This window comes from Hakea prostrata, chromosome 11, assembly GCF_041222555.1.
Source record: "Hakea prostrata isolate BN-2017 chromosome 11, UWA_Hpros_2, whole genome shotgun sequence".
In the NCBI taxonomy this organism is placed as follows: domain Eukaryota; kingdom Viridiplantae; phylum Streptophyta; class Magnoliopsida; order Proteales; family Proteaceae; genus Hakea; species Hakea prostrata.
In genome coordinates, this window is record NC_142610.1 from 18511503 (window position 1) to 18532612 (window position 21110).

General features: G+C 37.8%; 1 protein-coding gene across 1 annotated transcript; it reads right to left on the bottom strand.

The window, feature by feature from the left end:
- Positions 1-965: 965 nt before the first annotated feature.
- On the bottom strand, positions 966-20887 carry PRMT6 (protein arginine methyltransferase 6). Its single transcript, XM_089139490.1, has 13 exons — positions 20507-20887; positions 16627-16692; positions 15603-15671; positions 10780-10815; positions 10506-10571; positions 7538-7606; positions 7252-7329; positions 6933-7011; positions 5491-5585; positions 3288-3372; positions 2228-2430; positions 1627-1745; positions 966-1524 (listed from the first exon to the last, which is right to left on the bottom strand). Exons 1-13 carry the CDS (start codon positions 20732-20734, stop codon positions 1482-1484), a joined length of 1236 nt encoding a protein of 411 aa, XP_088995616.1. The 5' UTR covers positions 20735-20887; the 3' UTR covers positions 966-1481.
- Between the last annotated feature and the right edge of the window lie 223 nt (positions 20888-21110).

Here is a 21110-nt window from a genome sequence, read left to right on the forward strand (position 1 = left end):
CCCAAATTTTGATTTTTGTTAGATATATTTGTCAAATTTATCATTGAAAACAGTTAAATCACTATTTACTTTTTAAAATATCCCTATAATAAACACTGTCTGAAAAATTTTCAATGACAAATTGAATAAATATATCCAATGAAAATCCAATGGGGTCTGTGGTTTTTAAATATAAACGGGGTGTCAGTGCTTTAAGGCCTTCATTTTGGGATGCTAGTGCAATTTGCTCATTTTTTAAACATAAAGTGGGTGTGTCGGTGCTTTGAAACCTCCATTTTAGAATGCTAGCATAATTTTCTCCATTTATAATTGACTCCCTCTTTACAAACACGCAGTGAAGTCCATATGTATAATCATTTTTCTATCAGCCTTTTTGAGTCTTCCAAAAAAATTGAGATACGTATTGATTATACATTGCACCACCGGCAACCAACAGAACTCAAGCAGGAAAATTTAAGAGATTTGAATTTTGGCATTTTGAGTGGTGTTAACAAACAAAATTTGATGCCATGATATTTCCATACTAATTTAGGAACGTTGATTCGAACCAAAGATGTATTACCTGTCTTTGGTTGCTTCATGGTTCTAGATTCTCTGAAATCATTTTTCAATCTAGAACCATTTCTTGGGATCTATTGGATTTCGCTTCCAGGATTGAATTGAACACGTACAGATTTACTTCCTGAAATTGTTCTCTCAGCAACCTTCTCGATCCAATGGTCGATAACTACGTTAATTTGAATTCAAGATGAACATCAACCACTGTCGTCAAATGTCTCGCACAAGATGTTGCAGATTTCAAGAACCATAAAACAGATGGAGAAGACTTTAAGAAAACAGATATACAGAAGTTTAGAAAGCAGCAATAAAACCACAACCACTTGGTGCATAGCACAGGGTGGGTTGCCTTCGTCATTAAGAGAACACAGAAAGATTGCAATGCATCTGCAAGACTGGAGCACAGATCACAAACAAAAGAAACTGAATAAATAATTAACAGAAATATCTCTACCAACATTAAGCTGAATCCCTTTTTTTTTCTTCCTTTTTTTTTTTTTTTCTTTTTCTTTCTGGGGGTGGGGAGAAGCTCCTTGACATGGTTTGCTCAAATGCATTAAGATCGTTCAAAGACATGTCTGGGAGATGTATATGAAGGATTATCACCACTTAAGGACAGACATACAAGCTAACCACAACTTGAGGGTGAGTTTTTGAAAAGAAAAAATATTTGAATTTCTCGGTTCCTTCCAACATGTGAATGTAGTTAACAGATATCTATAACAGAGTGAAAGGAGGGTTAGAGCTCTACTGAGACATGGAATGCTGTAAACCTGAATCCCGACGCTGAGCCTCGAAAACTGCTCCTGGGAATCTGGGCTGAGTGAGAAATCCAACACACTACACAACATCATGCCATGTAAGATCATTGCCGGATTGGCTTCAGAAGGTACTCCAGGGAAATAGTGATTAGGGAACCTGGATCACCGCATTACTGACTCTTTCACAAAAGCTCTGCCTCCAGAACTGTTAAGTGTAGTTCAAATTTCAAAGTGAGGAAACAATGCAAAGCAAGTACAGAATCATGCAGAACTCTTTTGAGGGGAAAGAAAAAGCATTTGTACTCACGCATATTCAAGGTGAATATTCATGAATCGCGGGTTTTCTTTGCTCTGTGACAGGGTTACTGAGCCTTCAATTACTTGGTCCTGCTTCACCTCTATTGGTTCGTAAAAGTAGAGTAATGTCTGCAAATTAATTTGTTACTGTGATAAGAACTTGGCAAACCATTTCCACACAAATACAGTAACTTGCTTCAAATAATGTGTTAAAAGGATAAAAAGGGGCACGACATCTAGTGGATCATGTATATGCTAAAATCATAACCATCCAAAACACATTCAAGAACTTTTTTTACTATTATAAACATTTAGTGAGTATATAATTTGTCAGTTTTTGTACATTGTCTCCTAGCCAGATTAACTAAAATGTGATCAAGTACACAAAGATCTATCATGCAAATTCTAGAAGTGATACCACAAAAAACAGGAAAGAATGGTTTATTTGGTTAAATTAATAGCTAGAGGTTCATATCAGTGATAAAGTCCTTAATATCAAGATTCAGAAAGAGCAACAGCCCAGCCCAATTGAGCCATGTAAGCTCAACTGCCAAGGAAGCTGTGAATCATTTTGTAGGGTGGGGGTGGGAGGAAGCATCATGAAAGTATACCTGTTGCCAGTGAGTTGGAATCTCCTCAGGGGCAGTTGATAGCACAAGTGCTTCATTGGGTTTTTGTCGTTTGTTCTTCTGACTATCTGATGGGTGGCCGTCAGAAGATGTGAGCTGCGGCGATTGGACTTGGTTATTGGTAGGAAAAATTGCAGGTCCACTGAATTCAACATCAAACCAGAATGCAAACCCATGAAGGGGAGCTGGAGAGAGAAAAACAACTGGCAAATTAAAATCAGGGGAAGGGATTCCATTATACTACCAAAATAGCAAAATAGAATAAAAATTTGCAAGTTTTACCATAAAGAAAATGAAAACCAAAATAAACGATCCCTATTGACTGAATTCTTTGGTAGCAACAGGTTCTATTTTTACGATTGAAACAGAGGGATATTGTCAGTCTGACAGGGAAATCTGGCAATGAAGGAGATATAGGATCTGAGCATATTTCTTTGGGGTTGTAGTTGACGGTTAACTTTTGGGATTGTAGTTTTCCAAGTGTAGATGGAACACTTTTTTGGACTATGGTTCTAGTGCAGATGCCAATGTTGTTGGTGTTAATGGTGGGGGAAAACCTTCATCTAATGGTGTCAATTTGGAGCGGGAAAGCACTTAACTTGCTTCCAAGATGGGTGTTTCCTGCCTATAATCCAAATGAGAAAAAGGTCAACCTTAGAACCAGGTTGTTGTCAGGTTAAGGCTGAAACTGCCCATGAGTTCCTTTTTGGGTGATTCCTCTTCAGCTTGACTTCCCCCAACCACCACCTCCTTTTTCCTTTCTCTTTTTTTTATCTGATCTTTCCCTTTTTGAGGGGAGAATGATTCTTATCCTTCATTGAGTATAATTTTCATTCATCCCCAAAAAAAAAATAAACCAAAAGAAAACATTCAAAGTTCCTTGCAGAGATTGATACATGTTTAGTTGTATGATGCTACACTAAGTAAGAATACTCAGAAAGAAACAACATAAACTGTGAGGTCAAGGAACAGGTCAGAGATGATAAGAATTCGATAATAGACAGGAAAAAAGGCATAAGAGACAGAAGGATAAAGAATTTACCATTCATCATCGATGAAAATTTATATCTTTCTGTCACAGACTCAAGTTCCTGAATTGTGACTGTATAGCAATCCACATGCTTAACCTATTCACCAAGAAGAGACATATAATAAGTTTATTGAACCATTCCAAAATATTCAATTCATCTGAAGAGCTACATGACAATTATAAAAGGAGTGCCACTCAGGTGGCCAAGGGATACTAAATTTCAAAAGGGAAGAGAGGGGAAAAAAAACTTTGAATTGTAATGACAGTTGTAGAAACAAGTGATAGGACCCACACATGACAAGCAATACAGTTAAAGAAGGGCCACTAAGTATGACAAGAAGCCATTCAGAGAATCCCCCATCTATCCAACGGTAGATTCATCAAATCACATAACAAGCAATACAATTAATACAATTAAGAAGGGATACTAAATTAGACAATAGGCCTATCAGGCAATTCCCAATCTATCCAACTGTTGTAGATTCATCAAATCATTCCTCAAGGCAGAAGCAGCTGCACCAGAAACCAATATGAAACTTTTGATGCCAAAAACCTTCAGCTCCTAACTTTCATTTCGGGCATTATTTGAGCTCCCTCCAGTATTGCTAATTGAGAAATCCATCCGAGGAGAAAGAAAGGCAAAGTGATCAGTTTGTGGGTGTCTCTTCACTCACAGTTGTCAAGGTGTCGCAGGTATGTTAGTAGGTTTTCAAGGGCAAGGCAGCTGCCTTGGGGAACCCAAGGTCCCTTAGCTGATATATCTCCTCCCCCCACCTTCTACATAACGTTCTCTTTAACATTTTCATTGGCTTGTGCACAATGTACAAGTGAGGAGCATGGGATCATTGCATCCCACACAAAATAATAATTAATTAATATTGGAAAAGAAGAGATCGAACTTCACTAGTCCCTTCTCTTTTTTATTTACTTTTTTTAACAACTGAATAACGTTGCCCAAAATTAGTGATGTAACAATATTTGCTAGATATAGTGGCAATTTAGTGCATAAGTTCAATCTGTATTGTTGTTCATGTAATGTTACAAGCATAATTATATTAATTTTTTTACACTAGATAAAATGGATGCACTGAAAAAAAGGGGAGCAATTAGGCAGCCTCCAATGCCTTGGTGGCCCAGGCACCTTAACAACTATTCTTTGACTACTTGGGCAACCTGATTATCTTACATGGACATACAAAATAAGGCTGATGGTTACCTTCCAATGAATTAATGTGTTTATCATGATTTGCATATTTATATACAAAGGGCAGTTTCCTTAATGTCGACTGATGTGGAAACCCTCTCAACAAATATTGTGTCAAATTGCAGATACAAATTCAATACCATCCCTCCTGTAACAGATACCCTCCCATGGACACCCATGCACCCTCTCAGTGGTCTAGGATTTTCAATTTCATTTACCATTTGGACGACCTTGATTGAACTGAACCTTGATATGTGAGCAGGACACCCTGGTGTCTACCTGTCCACAAATTTCAGACTCCTTCTGAGCTCTGCCAAATAGTATAATTAGATTCTCGCCACAAAAAGGCAGTCCATTAATTATTTCCAAATAAGAATATTGGAAATTTAAAGTAGGACCTGAAGAACCTGTTAGAAAACTAACTTTAATAAACCAAACCAGATGTGAAATGAAGGAGAAGAACAAAGAAGAAGAAGAGGAAGCAGATGAGAGAAGAACCACAGCAAAGGCCTGCGATTCTAGCAAAGTAAAACCAGAATCGCAGGCTTCCTTTATTTATAGAATTCAAGTGCTAAGCATACAACTTGAGAGACAAGAAACTTGTGCTTTAAAAAGGAAATAAAGAGTACAACTCATGGACAGAATTTTCTAGTCTTCTAAATCTAACTCCTAAAATCTGTCCAAAATAAAAACTACAGAAAAAGGAAGGTTCTGAAATTAGTAACTAACAAAAAATAGAAACTATGTTATCTAGAAAGTACCAAAACTTGTGTAGCGAGATTCCGACGCTAGAAATAGAAAGTAAACTAGCATATCTAAAAAAGGAAACAAGCATCAAGGCATGCTTGCACACCAGCAGCCATGGTGCTACTGCGTATGCTTCAACAGAACTAAATACCTAGGATTTCTGACACTGGAAAAGAAACTGAACTAAAGAATACCCTAAAAACAAAATATATGTATGAAGAATATTTATCCAATGAAAAAATTGGTATGAAGAAAGAGCCTCACCACAAATGGCCATGTCAAAACATTCTCACCCGATATTGTCTCCACACATGGCTCCTCAAATGCACACTGTTTTGCAAGTGGCACCATAGCAGACACTGTATATGACAATTTAAAAAAAAAAAAAGTTAGCTTCAACTTTAATCATCGGTGAAATGATTGACGAATATGATGCAGGAAGCAGAGCCATGTGCTTGACTTAGCAAGTCGACAAGACTCCTTCCACAAAAAACCTTCGATTGGAAAAATCAAGTTTATCGATATCAGTTTTCAATTTAATAAAAAAGGCCAAAACCACTTCTTTTTTTGTCATTAAATACATGATTCAGTAACTAATCTAAGTATCTAACCACCACAAGACAACACATTTTTATCACAACTCAAGAATGTATGGCCAAAACAAGGAAAATCACGAATTTGAATGCGAGAAGAATCTTTATCTGCTGAAGTTTCCCATACCAGACCCTTCATATATGCCAAGTGGCATGTCAGTAGGGGCTCAAATGGACAAGTGGTTCACATCTAACACGTAATTATGCAGCCAAACGTTATTTACCCCCCTTACTTTTTATTCCATGATCTTTCAACATTTCTGCTTTAACTTGTAATATAAGTATGCCTTACAACTTACAACATACATAAAAAATCAACATCTACTCATCAAGAATCACTAAGAAAAGAAGAATACACTACCCCAAAATAAAAATCAGCACAAATGTAACTTCCACTTGAAGAAATAACAAACTGGAACAGGTTGACACACTAACTTAGGCAATTTTACCAAAATCAAAAGCAGGTTTATCTCCTGCAGGTTGTCACTCGAATCCCGGATGAACCATAGCTGTCAATGCATTAAGATGATCCAAGGTTGTGGACTGCAGGGTCACCTAAGCACGTACAAGTTATCTAGGTGCCCAAGGCGCCCAGATGCCATTTAACCCCCTTAACTGTTTATCCCGTGACCTATCAAATCTTATGTTATAACTGATGTGATAAAAGTATGCTTACATCGTAAACCAAAATGAACATCTTACCCAACAAGATAAGCCATTCTTTAGTTATGGAGAGAAAGCAACGAAGTTAATGTTTCCAAGTCCAAACATTCCTACCCACAATCTGTCATCCCGTTATATGTAGTCCGGAGAAACTTAAGGAAAGATATAATTCAGTCAAGTAGACTCAAAAACAAGAGAAGGGGGTTGGGGGGAGCAGCTAAAATGCATGACCATAGTCATCAGATAGATTTAGCACATTCTGACAAATTTAAATTTATAATATGACTAGGAGTCGCTGAACTCTCAACTAAGCTCGGTTGCATGGGAAAGGCTACAGAAAGCAGGCTTTAGACAAGAGACCAGCACCCCAAAAAACATTAATATAGGACACATGCGCATGCACGCATAGAGATAGAGTTGAAGATCATATGATTAATCATTTATACTCACTATCAATCCCATAAACATTGCGCCAGAAGTCAATGCTTTCATTATATCTTTCAGGATGTGTAACAGGTGCCATGTACAACTGCAGATGATGCAAGGCACATATTAGCAAGAGGTGGTTTAATAATTTCCCCTGACAATGATTAATTAAAGAAATACAAGAGGTTTTCAAATTTCAAACTACATTTTCTTGTGTGGCTAGTACTGTTGACTTATCAAGAAATCTCTTGGTTATAGAAGCTACCGTTTACTACAAATTCATTAGAAAAAAGAAAGAAAAAAAATAGAAGTGTATGAAACACCAGTTTTCTGTTTTGGTTACCGTAGCATGAGAGGGAAGAATAAGTCCTCCAGGCTTCAACCAACGATCCCTGGCTGTAATAACACTCCCAAGCATGCTCTACAGGGAAAAGCACAAATATTTGAAACAATATGGAATATAGATACAGGATTAAATTTCAAAGCAAGCCAATAACAATTTGAGGCTTATATAGGAGTGTGCAAATAATGAAAGCACTCAAACGCCCACGAATCCAAGAGATTCAATTCACCCTAGTTAAGTAACAAATTAATATGCAATTCAATTGTGAAGACTAGGCATCAATCACCTCATACAAGAGCATGTAGCCCATCCACTCTGAAATTATAACATCAACCTCCTCCTCAATTTCAACATCCTGCAAGATAGCATAAGCATGAGTGCCTAAATCAATTTATAGACAGCCTAAGTAGAAAGTTTTCTAAAAATCAAGCAAATGTATGATGGTCGGTTTTTCATCATATTGCCCAAGCTGGGCTGACATTGGCATGAAACACCCCTCTGAAGAGTCGAGTTGAATTGGAAGTCCATCTAGGAGCACTGGGGAAAAATAAAATCCATCAAATGAAATAATCTGTTTCCCAATTTAGCACCTGGGTTTATTTTGAAAGCCCATGTATGCAGGATGCATTGTCAATATGAAATTTAACAAGTTAGTTGTATGTATATAGTACATCTATACTCGACATGAAATTTTACGCATTTCACTAGGTAAACCAAGGTGGTCCTTCAAATTGTCAACCAAGACAGCAGCAACTCACATCTTCAGTAGAGGTTTCAATGATTGAAACCAGTGGCTTCTATAGAGTACCGATGGTTTCAGATGCGCACAGGAAGTAGATCAGATTATGGGAAAAGAAAACTGAACCACAGGGGTCCCACTGTTCTCTATTGTTGGCGAGATACAACTGCAGAATTCAGAGAAGACGAATGGTGGATTTAGGTTCCTCGTATAATTTTGCAGCAGCTATTTGTTGCAGTCTTACAACAATAAAAGCAGCAGTAGCTCACAAACTCAAGAAAAAATAAGATGTATTAAAAGAAACTTGAGCAAGGGGAGAGAATAATTAATGGAAAGATTGAAGAAAATGATAGGAATATAGATGGGAATAGAGATTCGGCTCTCTCAGCCTGTCATCCTTTCACTAGGATAAACAATATTGTGAAAAGAAACTGAACTCGGGTAACCTCACTAGCCAAAACTACCAGAGTACAATTATTTATGCAACTCAAAATTGATTTTTACCATATCTTTACTATATTTGGACGAAGGAGTCTCTCTTTGACAATAAAGCCTTCGTTATTGACAATGCAACAACCACCTTTTCACCTACTACCCACAAGTAACCCATGCTCTGAACGTACATAAGTCCAACTTGCATTAACTTCAGCTTATGGGCAGGGCTCAGGTCTAAGTGATGGGCCTAGGTCAAGCCCATTAAGACTAATTTGTTGGGCCTACAATGTTGGTTTTGTTCCATTACCAGCCCAACTAAGTGTTTGGTTCTACGGCTCACAGGTATGATCCACTAATTGACGAAGTGAACCAGCCCCATGACGACGTCTATGTTAGAAAAATGCTCACTAAAGAATCTGTCTACATCAAAAGACATTGAAAATGTAAACTTCATTGGGTATTTTGAAAAGGTCCTAATGTAAGCTCTTGAAATATATAGGCTGTAAAGTCTAGAAGGAAGTTACAATGCATCTACAACTGATGCAATGGATCTAGAGTAGTTGCCCTAACATGACTGGCTTTGGAAACCCAAGTTCAAATGGAACTGAACCAACTTAATATAGGTCTATAAAGTGTTGCATTTGGTTTAGGGTAATCTTGTAATTTTCAGTTGGTGTCATATTATCAAATATTGTTCAGAATTAGGTTATATACAATATATGAGATGCAGTTTGAGTGGAAGATAATAAATTCAGTTTAACAACCAATTCAAGAATTTTTTTTATTTTTTCCTTCTTGTCATCTTTCAACGTTGAAAAGATGTACTCAACGACACAGAGATTAATGAATACTGTGTTCTTTCTTGAGTATCCTATGCAGCTTCAGGATAATTGCTTTCTTTTTTATTCCCCTTCCAGGTATTCTCATCTAGATTCCTTATTTCTCCTCCTGGTCGGGGTTCTTGATAGGAGAAGGGAATGTTTAAGAAGCTGCAGGAGAGAGAATCTCTCACAAGAAGAGAGAGAAGGGGAAAGAAGAAATAACAAATAGGTAGAGAAAAGAATATGAGAAAGAAGGGAGGTAGAAGATAAGAGAGTGCCATGTACATCATAAGCTCAATTCATTCTTTTTAGATCTCCATAAGCGACAATTACAATAGCACTTAAAGATAAATCTTTTTTTCTTGAAGAATATGTAAAGACAAATTAAGAAACTCCCAAGTCCTAGCCAAAATAATCTTAATCCTTAATTAGGACTCTAATGGGACTCTAACTCTTCAATGCTAAGTTGACTAAAAATATAAAAGAACTACAAGATAAGCTCAATCAATACATCTAAAATAATTAAATACCCCATAAAACCCAAAACTTAATTGGACCTGATTCATCTCCATCACGATACCCAATAACCCAACTGAGGTTTTGCCAGTTGAAGGCTGTGCATCCCCATATTACCCTCACCTAGATGGCATTTTTTCTGGAAATAAACTTTAAAATTGGGTCATGTATGTCTTGGCCTTTGATCCCAAGTATTTCACTTTTATGGATCCAAAATACGGGTTAAAGTAGGAAGACGGGATTTGCCTTGGCAGATGCCTTGATAACAATGCTCCAAAATAACCATATTTTGGCCTCAAAATTTTTTAAGATGTCAAAATGCCCAATGCAGTTTCAAGTTGTTTAAAGTAATAATAGGCTAATTGCAATGGAAAGGTAATGATTACCTATAAGCCATTAGCCGTCTAATGCTTCACAAATACAACCGTAAAATTTGCAAAAAGAAAATCAGTCTTCCACCCTTTCAGCATATGATAGTCCAAATATAGTGGTGATTCTCCTTTATGAAGTGTGTGGTACTTCCCACAGCCAACCAATCCCCCCTTCCCTCTTTTTTGGTTTTTAGTATGTTTGGTTGGGGGGGGGGGGGGGGGGATTTATGCAGTGGCATGCTGTAGGAAAGGATCAATAAGGATTGGAGTATACCAAGACTGTGGAGACAAAAAAGAATGTGCAAAGAAAAGAAAGTACAATCACACGAAAGAAACAATGAATTAAACTATGGAGTACTTTAACCAGTTTACCTCAACACGTCCATGTAAAACAATAATCTTGTCAGACAAGTTATTTGCTCTCACTACTTCGTTTGCCTGCTTACACACAAACAATTTGTCAATTCACATACAAATTTTATTTGAATCTACCAAAATATATGCCCTCCCACCTACCCACACATGCCATCTGCATTCACACGCAGGAAGGAGAGGGAGGGAGGGAGGTGATCATTTTTTCTTTTTCTTTTTTTTTTTTTTTTTTTTTTTTTGGGGGGGGGGGGTTGGGGGGTGGGGTGGAGCGCACCTGAACAGCAATCTCACTCGCATCTACTGCATAAACCTGGCAGTTACAAGCGAAAATTAATTTAATACAGCAAAAGAATACCAAGCAAGAAAATGTTATTTTTTTAAGATAAATAACCATTTTATTAATCAAAAGAGATAATGTAATAGTACAACAACATCAATTATAACTGTAATCAGAAACCAAACACAATTAAAACAACCAGTCCCCACACTGAAATTACAGTATAAACTCCACATCATAAATTAAAGTCATCCCAGAAACCGTCTTTGTCCCACAAGTTTTCCAAAATAGTCCTATTCCATCTCCAAATCATACCCCCAGTACCAAGGCCAGGGTTCCACAATAAGTGAACCCAGCGATGAAGGCTTCCGCACAAGCAGAGTCCACTGGGGGCAATTTCCTACACAGCCTTACCGTAGCAACTTTTTCTGACAGGCTGTTTTGATTCCTTAACCCTAGGCTACAACAGTGGTCCACCAATCATGACCCCAAACCCCACCCCCCACCAAAAAAAAAAAGAGGAAAGGGGTTCCACAATAAATATCCAGCAATATTCAGTTTGTCCAGACTATTCAGAACGGGTTGCCATAAAATTACCAGCCAGAATACTTCCTATGAAGAAAGCAATGGACCTCTAATCTCTTTATGGACCAGCCGGATATTTATTGAATCTCGTTTCCACGAATCTCCAGCATGTACCTCGCTCTTTATTTGGTCAATATGATAGGTTAACATCTGGGACAAGGCTGCTTCTTGTTGTTGTTGTTGTTGTTGTTGTTGTTGTTGTTGTTGTTGTTGTTGTTGTTGATAGGTCAGCATCAACAGATAGATCTTGAAAAAGCCTGGTATCATCCTCACATGTTTAAATCTTTGAATTCATCCAAGTAAGATGGTCTTGTTAGCCTTTTTCTAGTTTTTTTTTCCCCTCTTTTTTTAAGCTCCAAATGGATTCTTATAATTTACACTGTTTTACTCACTAGTATGCCTATTTCTCATCTTCCAACTTCATTACACAATTTTGCTTTTCCCTGGTTTGGTAACTCTTTTCCTTGAATCATTATGAGGCCTTATCGTGTCCTGGTTAAAAGTGGCTAGTATAGTCGGACATAGAAATTGATTCCTTGTTACCTTATTATTGACACACATGGACTTAAATGAAAGGCTAAGCTTAAGACATACGGGATTGAATATTTTAAAACAGTTTCTCCTGATGTCCCTCTGAATTCCTTTGATGTTCTCATATATCTCGAGTAGTCTTTAAATTGGACTATGTATCATATAAACATCAAGAATGCCTTCCTCAATGGTTGTATGCAAGATGATGTCTATATGGAGCAACCTCTTGGTTATGTAGCTCGGGGAGAATTATAATCCTACCATATCTTGCAAGCTACACAAGGCCATCTATGGATTGAAGCAGCCTCCTTGAGCCAGGTTAGACAAGTTCAGCACTATTTTAGGCGATGTGGTCATTCCCAATGCTGGCCACCTTATGTTTGTATAGATCAAGGATGTCAATGTTGTTCTTATTAACTATTTATGTAGCTGATATAATTAAATCTGGGAATGACATATCCGGAATTGTAACAGTGAACCATAGTTGTCATGGCATTGCCTAGGTGAGTTCAAGCACTTTGGTAAACCTAGGCATCCAAGTGTTGCCTTGTTGCCTTGGTCAGTGTCTACCTTGACTCCCCCCGCCGCTCCTGTGGATGCGTTGATTGCCTGGGCATCATGACAACTATGCGGTAAAGTCATTTCTACAGCAGCCTTTTGGCATTGATGTCCTGCAAAGTGAGAAAGAGGGAAGTCTTATCACAGCAGAAATATGCATTAGACCTCTTGTCCGAAATAGTTAGGCTTGCTCCGAAGCCTGCTAATACCTTCTATAGATCCCCACCAAAAAATCTTGGAATTGACTATTGCAAAGACCTAGAAGACAGCACCAGTAAAGGAATCTGGTGTCATGAATCAGTTTATGCAACCATCCAAGAAGATTCACTCGGAGGCAGCATATAGAACTCTAAAATACTTGAAAGGGGCTCCTAATTATGAACCTCATCAACGCATTGCTTTTGTAGGGTTTTCCAATGCTGACTAGGCTGTTGCCACAGGTGACAGATAATATACCACAAGATACTGTTAACTTTGTTGGACAAAACCTAATTACCGTGTGAAGCAAGAAGCAAACAATTGTGGCTAGGTCCAACCTGAGTCTGAATATCAAGCTATGGCTTGTACTGCAGCGGAACTTACGTGGTTGAAGCCGTTACTCCAAGAGTTAGGGTCCAGTCACCTCATCCAAAAAGATGTCTTGAGATGATCAAGCTGCTATTTACATTGCTGATAATCTAGTGTTCCACGACAAAAACAAGCACAGTAAAGTCAATTGTCACTTCATGGGGGATGTTGATGCAGAATCCAATTCCAAGCCCTCCCAGTCCACGAACAAGTCCAAGAGCAAGTGGAAGGCCAAGGAAGCCACCTACTGTTGTTGTCTATGCCCCTACGGCTGCTGCCTTATTGCTTTATTTCCAGTTTTAATTGCTTTGTTTCAATTTTTAATTGCTTTCTTTAAATCTACTCAGTAGGTCAGGGTCACAATTCTGCCCATGCAAGGGGCATATTTGGTATGTAGTTTTCTTTTATTAGAAGCTCGAGTTTAATTAGGAGTTTTAAATCAGTCCTTGTACAGGTCAAACTATAAGACCTAGTTGTTGAGTTCTAGTAGTATTCAGCCAGGAATACAAGCCCAAGCAGGAAAAAGCACCTAGCATGTATAAATAAACCCCTTCACTAAATGGGGAGAGCCAGTTCTGAATTCTGATATAGCTTCCAATTCAAGCAGTGTGTGTATGTTCCAGTATTGAATCAGTCAAATTAGTCTGAGGCTAAAAGTAGTAGCAGCACGAATAAGTTTGAAGAATCAACCCAAGGAAGGTTCTAACTTCTAAGTGAAGTTAAGCTCAGATCCTTGACGGTGGCTGTAGGAGACAGCTGTCTATCACCATCAACAGCAGTGTTCCAGCTTTCATCCAGGCACCATTCAAGATCCAAACCAGGTACTATTGAAAGCCTTCATCAATCCTCTTCCCTTCCCACAGCTTTTCCCATTTTCTTGAATTTTCAGACTTTCCTAGAGACCAGAGTTCAAGGTCAGATGATACGCCAAACTAACCGTTAGATCAGTCCCAAACTTAGGAAGTTCATCCCCCCAACCGTAGTGACTTTCCATTAGCCCTAATGGACCAACCAAAACCCTAGATCTGCCCAAGCTTATTATTGTGACCCTATTTTCCATCCAAAATCAAGGAACCCAATATCTCCAAACCAGCCATCCAAAATCATTGAAACTTGAAGAGATTACTCTTAGGAACAAAATATAAATTCCTTGAACAAAATATAAATTCCTTTCAAGTTATATCCCATCCCATTCCCTAAGTTTTCATAATCCCTTCTCTAATCTACCTCATATAAAGGAATTTACCAAACTCCCGTTGGATGGGCTAAAGTGTCCTTTCATACCCCTAAAATTCTTCTCTCTTTAACCATCAATATCCCATCAAACAAACCAAAACCCCAACCAGGGAACTAGAACAAATTTATTAGGAACTAATTGGGAATCAAACAACACCCACACATCCTAACCGAAACCCTAGTTTTGGGCGTGGAAGTCAAGTCTAGCCCTAGAGATCCTTGAAGCTGCAGTCCTATTCGATCAAGGCTGCATCAGGTGTCATCATGAAGAAACAAATTGTTGTTGATTGGCTTGGTGACTAGTTTACTAAAACTCTGTTAGGTCATCCATCCAGAAAGGGTTCTTTTTAAAGCTGGGCATGGGTAACTGTATGCTCCAGCTTGAGGGGGAGTGTTAAATCATACAATATAGTTAAAAGTGTACAGGGGGACCACCCATGACCGAACACATGCGGTGGTCTAAGTAGATATGTGTTTATCTATGTTTCTCTTTCTTTCCTAATCAGTTTAAGCTTTCTGTTTCATGTTGTTTCCTATTGAATGTACATTGGTGCAATTTCCCATTCTGAGTAGAGAAAAAGCTCCTTGCACTAAATATGTAAAAAAAAACACACATACAGTGGAAATGGGGAGGTTTTGCCATCACTTGTTTGCCTTTCTAACAGCCTTCTATTGCCTCTTTTAATCTTTTCTTCTCTTTGATTACTGGTTCCATAGTCAGAATCTCTGACATTGTTGCTTGTACAGAATTTGCTAGGTAGACAGTAACACTTCCAACTGAATTTCTTTTTTCAAATGATATTATTACTTGCTACCTCAGCTGAATATGCTACATTAGCTTGCACTGGGGTTTTAGAGATAAGGATGTCTGCTCAATTGGAAGGACATCCTTACTGCCTTGAGAAATGTAAGATCCCACGTTCCTGTTTAAATAAATAACAGTAGATAGATAGATAGACAGAGAGAGAGAGAGAGAGAGAGAGAGAGAGAGAGAGAGAGAGAGAGAGAGAGAGAGAGAGAGAGAGAGAGGACTAACCCTTAAATTTAGATATAGAATTCACAACCACACACTCAGGAGATTTTAAATAGTGAATTCACTATATAGATAATAAATTCAAACAGGACAACTATTTCTCATAGAAAATATAGTAGCATTTCAAGTTAAACATTCACCTCAATAATTAGCTGGATGCGCAAAAGTTTTCAAAAGGGATCAAATGATTGTGCATTTGTACAACAAAGCTACAGAAATTTGAAACTTATATTTTCTTTTAAAAAAAAATAGGGAGAAGCCAAGAATTTTATAGAACTAAAATAACAAACATCGATATCAAATTAATTACCCGTTTAGCACCAGCAAGCGCACAAAATATTGACAGAATGCCTGTGCCACAACCAACATCCACTACAACCTGCAAATACAGGTACGTAATTAAATATACTAAACAAGATGCATGAAACAAGGAGCTTTTTGATTCATTTCAGCTCACTGATATGACCCTTCAGAGGTCCTCTTTCACTTGGCCTAACAAGAAGAATCCCAAAAATCTAATTAGGGGACCTCTGATAGGTGTATGGCCTGCTCTACTGGATCTCCTTATGGCCCTACAGCATCTCTTGTTCCCATCTTCTTATTCCTCTGACCACTATTCTGTACTCCTATTGTTTGAAATCTTAACAAATGCAATGCTTCTACAAGACAACCACAAGATGGTTTTAAGTGAGAGCACAAGGGACAAAGCAGATTCAATAATTATACCTATGTATGCAAGACATGGTTTATGTTCTTAAAGTAAATCCATGCATGCAACTGAAATAAGCGGTTAAACAACTTAGCTTGATCTATGCTTTCATGGAGAAGCTACTTAGTACCTCATTGATTTTAGTCTTGCAATCTCATGGTGTAACCTATAACTACACCAAACTTGTCTGAGAACATGTTTGATGTACTGTTTGAGTTTAAACCTTAATCTATTCATTTATATCAAGTCATGGTTGTGTACTTTATGTTTTACAAGTTCTGCATCTTCACTTCTACAGTGCATCGATTTCAAAAACAAGGGTCAAATTGGAATTCACTCTACACTTTTTTTCCCATAACTCTGAGGCCACCATTGTGTTTAGAAGGCCTAAAGTAGGTTGGATACCAATTTCCAGCCCAAACAGAGCCCCGAAACCTACTGAGATTGACTACCAAGTTGGCTCGAGTTGGTCTCGAGAAAGGCATCATCTCGATGAGATATCACGAGATCTCAATCTTCTGAGCCACCAAGGTGGCCATCGAGATCGAATCCTTGAACCATGGCAGCAAGAACAATAAACAACCAAATCAGGAATGGGAAAAAGAAAAAAAACCAGGAGCATTACTTTGCCTGCAATAGAACTTTGATGTTGATAAATAGCATTCCTATAGGTGTTAGTCCGCACATGATCCTGTAATGTTTAATAAAAAGAATTAGCATAATTTCAAAGTTTATCCATCCAAAAAATAAAACATAGAAAAAGGAGTAGCATAAATCCCATCTGTAATAAGGGATTCAGAAAGAAAAAGGATGAACTAAAGATATTGCACTAAATATTTAAATGTGCCATAAATTTTCAGCTTTTGTTCTTGGTTACTTCACAGTTCATTTGGGGACAATGTTCTTCTTGGTTGGAATGCACAAACCAAGTGCCAAACTTATAGGAACAACAGAGGCCAAACTTGTTTCAAATTGTGTGAATAACTGCAAGATCTATTTCAAATCAATTTAAGACACCGTATTACTGTATCATTAAAATAAAAAAGAATAAAAAGAAGAAGAAAGAAGAAAGAGCCATTTGACCAAAAATAATCATTTAAAGAAAGCCAATGTACTCAAAATTATATTGGCCTCTTCAATGGGATGACAATAGATCATCCATAGCTTCCATGATACCTAAGTTCGAGCATTGGGGTTTTGCCCCATCCTCAACAAAACTAGTACTAGATAACTGATACTTGATATAAATCAAAGAAAAAAAGTACATGCCCAAAAAGCAATGAAACAGAAGCATATCATTGCAAGTCTAAAACACAAACATGGTATAGTGTAACACTATTCTATGGCACACAGAAATCAAATAAAAAAACAACTACGTGAAAAAAAAGGACATTAATTCTATATCTCCATTTTTTATTAGGCAGTGGTGTAGCCAGAATGGCACCAAAAATTGGCCGGGCTGGGCCCACCAAAAAATGTGTTGAGGCAGTGGTGCCTACATGCTTATGTGGCACAGCGCCGCACAAGAAACCAAGCCATCCAAGGGTTATTTTTTATTTCCCCTCTTTTCAACATTATTTTGCATGGTCCAACATATATACAACTTCTATCATTAAAATCAACATTAACTCATTAAGTCACACATTAATTCACATCACATCATCACAAAAAGTACTAAGCCACATCAAGTCATAAACAAAACCTCTTGTAGATTTTAGGACCCTTCACTTTCATGTTTGGCACTACTAAAAGTGCTTACAGATGTAGCCTTGTATTGGCAAGCCAAACAAGGGCCAATAATCCCAAGATCTGGTGAACAAAACCAGTGCTAATTTTCTCCAGGTCTGGTTGTAATTGCCGTGATACTAGGAGGGTCTAATAGTTGAGGACTTTCTTCTATTTAATTTTTTAATTTCCCCAAGAGGGGGGGAGAGGACTGACACGATGAAACAGGACTGGCTGAAGTGTGAGTTGATTTGAACATCTAAAATTTAAAATGTGTCGAGGGAAGCTAGGATTGTAGAGTCAAAGGGGCTAGGGGTGGAATCTAGGGTTGTAATTTGGAGGGAATGGAGTTCCAAGTAAGGGGATGTTATGCTGTAAGTTATAGACTACGTAAATGTTGGATGTTCAGTTAGGAAGGTGGACTGAAAAAAGAACCCTATGGATTAATGGTGTAATGATGGATGGATTCACCACAAACACCCCCCCCAAAAAAAAAAAAAAAAAAAAAAAAGGGAAGAGAGAAAAGAAAGAAATGAAAGAACAAGCAGTGGATGGAATGAAAGAAGGAAAGTATGAGATAAAAAAACAGGGTTTGGGATATGGACGAGGAAAAAGAGGATGGTTTCAACCAATTAAATTCAGCCACCACCCTGGTTTGAGTAGATGAGCAAAAATCCCAAAAAAACAGAAGTATCTAGAACAGAGTAAGTTCTCAGTTTGACAGGTCTCTTAAGTTCAACAGCACAAGCAAATCGATTGAATATTTTCTCACTCTGCAACAATAGCTTTTAGCATTCAGTGAAGGTCGAATTTGAACAAGAGAAAAGGAGGCAAGATAGGTGAATTTGGCCCTGTTAGCAAGGGCTCTTTCAACTCTAGGATTTAGCAGTCGACAACAAGGTTCCATAAAATCTAGGCATTTAACTTTCATAGGAAGGACCCAAAAGACTCTTCATGCACAAAGGCAAAGCTATTCATCAATTCAATAGTTCATCATTATTGGTGGTCTGCAAACAGCCTAGTACATGCTCATAAGAGGCTAATGCTTGCATAGCAAGTTACAAAGGAATTAGAAAGTGCTAATACTTAGAAATAGGAAGTAAAGCACAAAGAATAAAACTGATTCTCATCTCCAAAGTATAAACTAGCAGCCAGGAAATGATAAAAATCATACTTGTCAAGTTACTAGGCGAACCAAGGCATGAAGGTTAAAATACAAGGCAAAACCAATTAGGAGGGCAAGGCACCAAAGTCAACCAAAGCACCTGGACACCAAGGCGACTCCTCCCAACTATTAAAAATGAAAACTAAATAAAATTCTTCAATCTTCAAGGTTGCACCTTCTATTCCCCAGGTGATCCCCAATAAGATGTCCAAAATTCAGTCAGTTTTAACTGACAATGATGAACCCACAATATCTCATAATATTCTCATAAAAGCCCACAAAGGGGGCTGTGACTGTTTTGGCTTCCTTTGGCCCTTCTAGAAGACTAGCTGGGATGATTTGACCTTATCAAGTTGGTCCAATTGAAGATGCTTTGGTTCTTCTTACATCAATTGTACAAACCAACTAAGACGAGATACACCATGAGGTCCATGAGAATGACCAACTCCAAGAACAACATAAGCCAACTATATGTTTTGATTGTTTAAAAATTTCAATCATCAATTCTGCTGTCTTTGATGCTGATTCTTTATGAATTGAAGTGGCTTAATATTGATTTTAATGACTTTATGTGATTTAATGTTGATTTTCTATGACTTCACTTGGCTTAATGTTGGATTTCAATGATTTGACTTCGTTTAATGTTGGATGTCTAGTAGCAACATTTATTTCCCACTTTACTGACCCATAAACTTCTAAGAATTATTATCTGGCCAACACTTTGGATTTTAGTGCTGTCAAAGAATGCAAAAGCTGAAAACGAGCCATATGATCTGTGGATGTCAGAATGAGATAATCATGAGAAAAGAATGATTCTATATAGGATGTTTTGTAAGGGAAGCCCAACCTCATATCTTCAGGGAGAAAATATAGGGTATCAAAGTTACCTTTCTCCTTCTAGTCACACCTAATTCATATGCTAACAAGTAATTACCCTTCCTCCACTCTAATAAGTCTCTATTTACTTTTTATCACCCAAAAATAAAAAAATCCCCTTTATCATAACTACAAATAACTTTGAAATTACCAATAAATAATGAGTTGATTATTATTCTGTTGTAAGAAGTACCCAATAAATTCACAAATCCAAAACTTCCCGGCATCAATAATTATTCCTCTATGCAAGTAGCACCATAGCGAGTCTAGATCAGATTGTGTTTCCTTCACGCATCTCCACCACGCATTTAGGAGGGGATCACCTCTGAGCATTTATAGTCCACTTTATTAATTAATGTTCAAAGGTGGCTCCCCTAAATGTGTAGTGATGTGTGGTGGAGGGGTGAGTGCGGATCCCAACTCAGCAACACTTACTACTTTTTCCTTACAAACTAACCGTGACACTGAACACTGCATCGACACTAAAGCAGAGAAAGAAATGAAAAGATTCCAAAAAGAACCACAGTTGACCAGAAAAGAAACATTTTTTGGGAACTCATTAAAAGATGTATGGTTAAAAAGAAAACAGAAATAACAACATGACAGTAAAGACTCGAACAAACCAGACCAAACCCACCCTTCCTCCAAGAACATGAAAAAACCCATCGTAAACATACTTAGTTTGCAGTACCCAGAAAAGAAATGCAAATAAAATTAATGAGAATCATAAATTGAATACCTTGATCATCTCTTCATGAATTCCTACATGTGAGTACGACTGAAAATAGGCAATGTCAAACTCCGTACAACGAGGTATCTCCTGCCCAGAAACCCTAAACCCATTTCCACCTCTATCTCTCGAGCCTCGACCACCTCTCCTCAAACGTTCTCTTTGACTCAGCCCATGTCGCTTCTCTGAAGAACCTTGAACCAAGGAGCCGTTACTGTGCCCCGAACTCGGCAACATTGCTGCCGCAAACAGTCGAGAAAAGATCAAATATTGAGAATGGAGAGAAGAAGCCGAAAAAGTAATCCAAGAAGAAATCTTGTTTGCGTCTTCTCTTCCCGTAGTTCGAACACGCTATTAATTATACACATTTCAAATTTGCGTCCCAGATCAGAAACAGATTCATTTTGTTGTCATCGCAGTCTCGTGTAACTTAAAGTGGGCCTTATGGGCCCGTATTGTAGACACTGGAAAGTACAAACCACTGTTTCTTTTTTTTGAAAAAAAAATTAGAGGTAGGAGTCACAATGTGTCCTCTGTGACCTACCCTTATCTTCTGATCATAAAGCATCGGGAGAGCACATTGTATTCTTCGTCAGGAGAGGTGATCCAAACC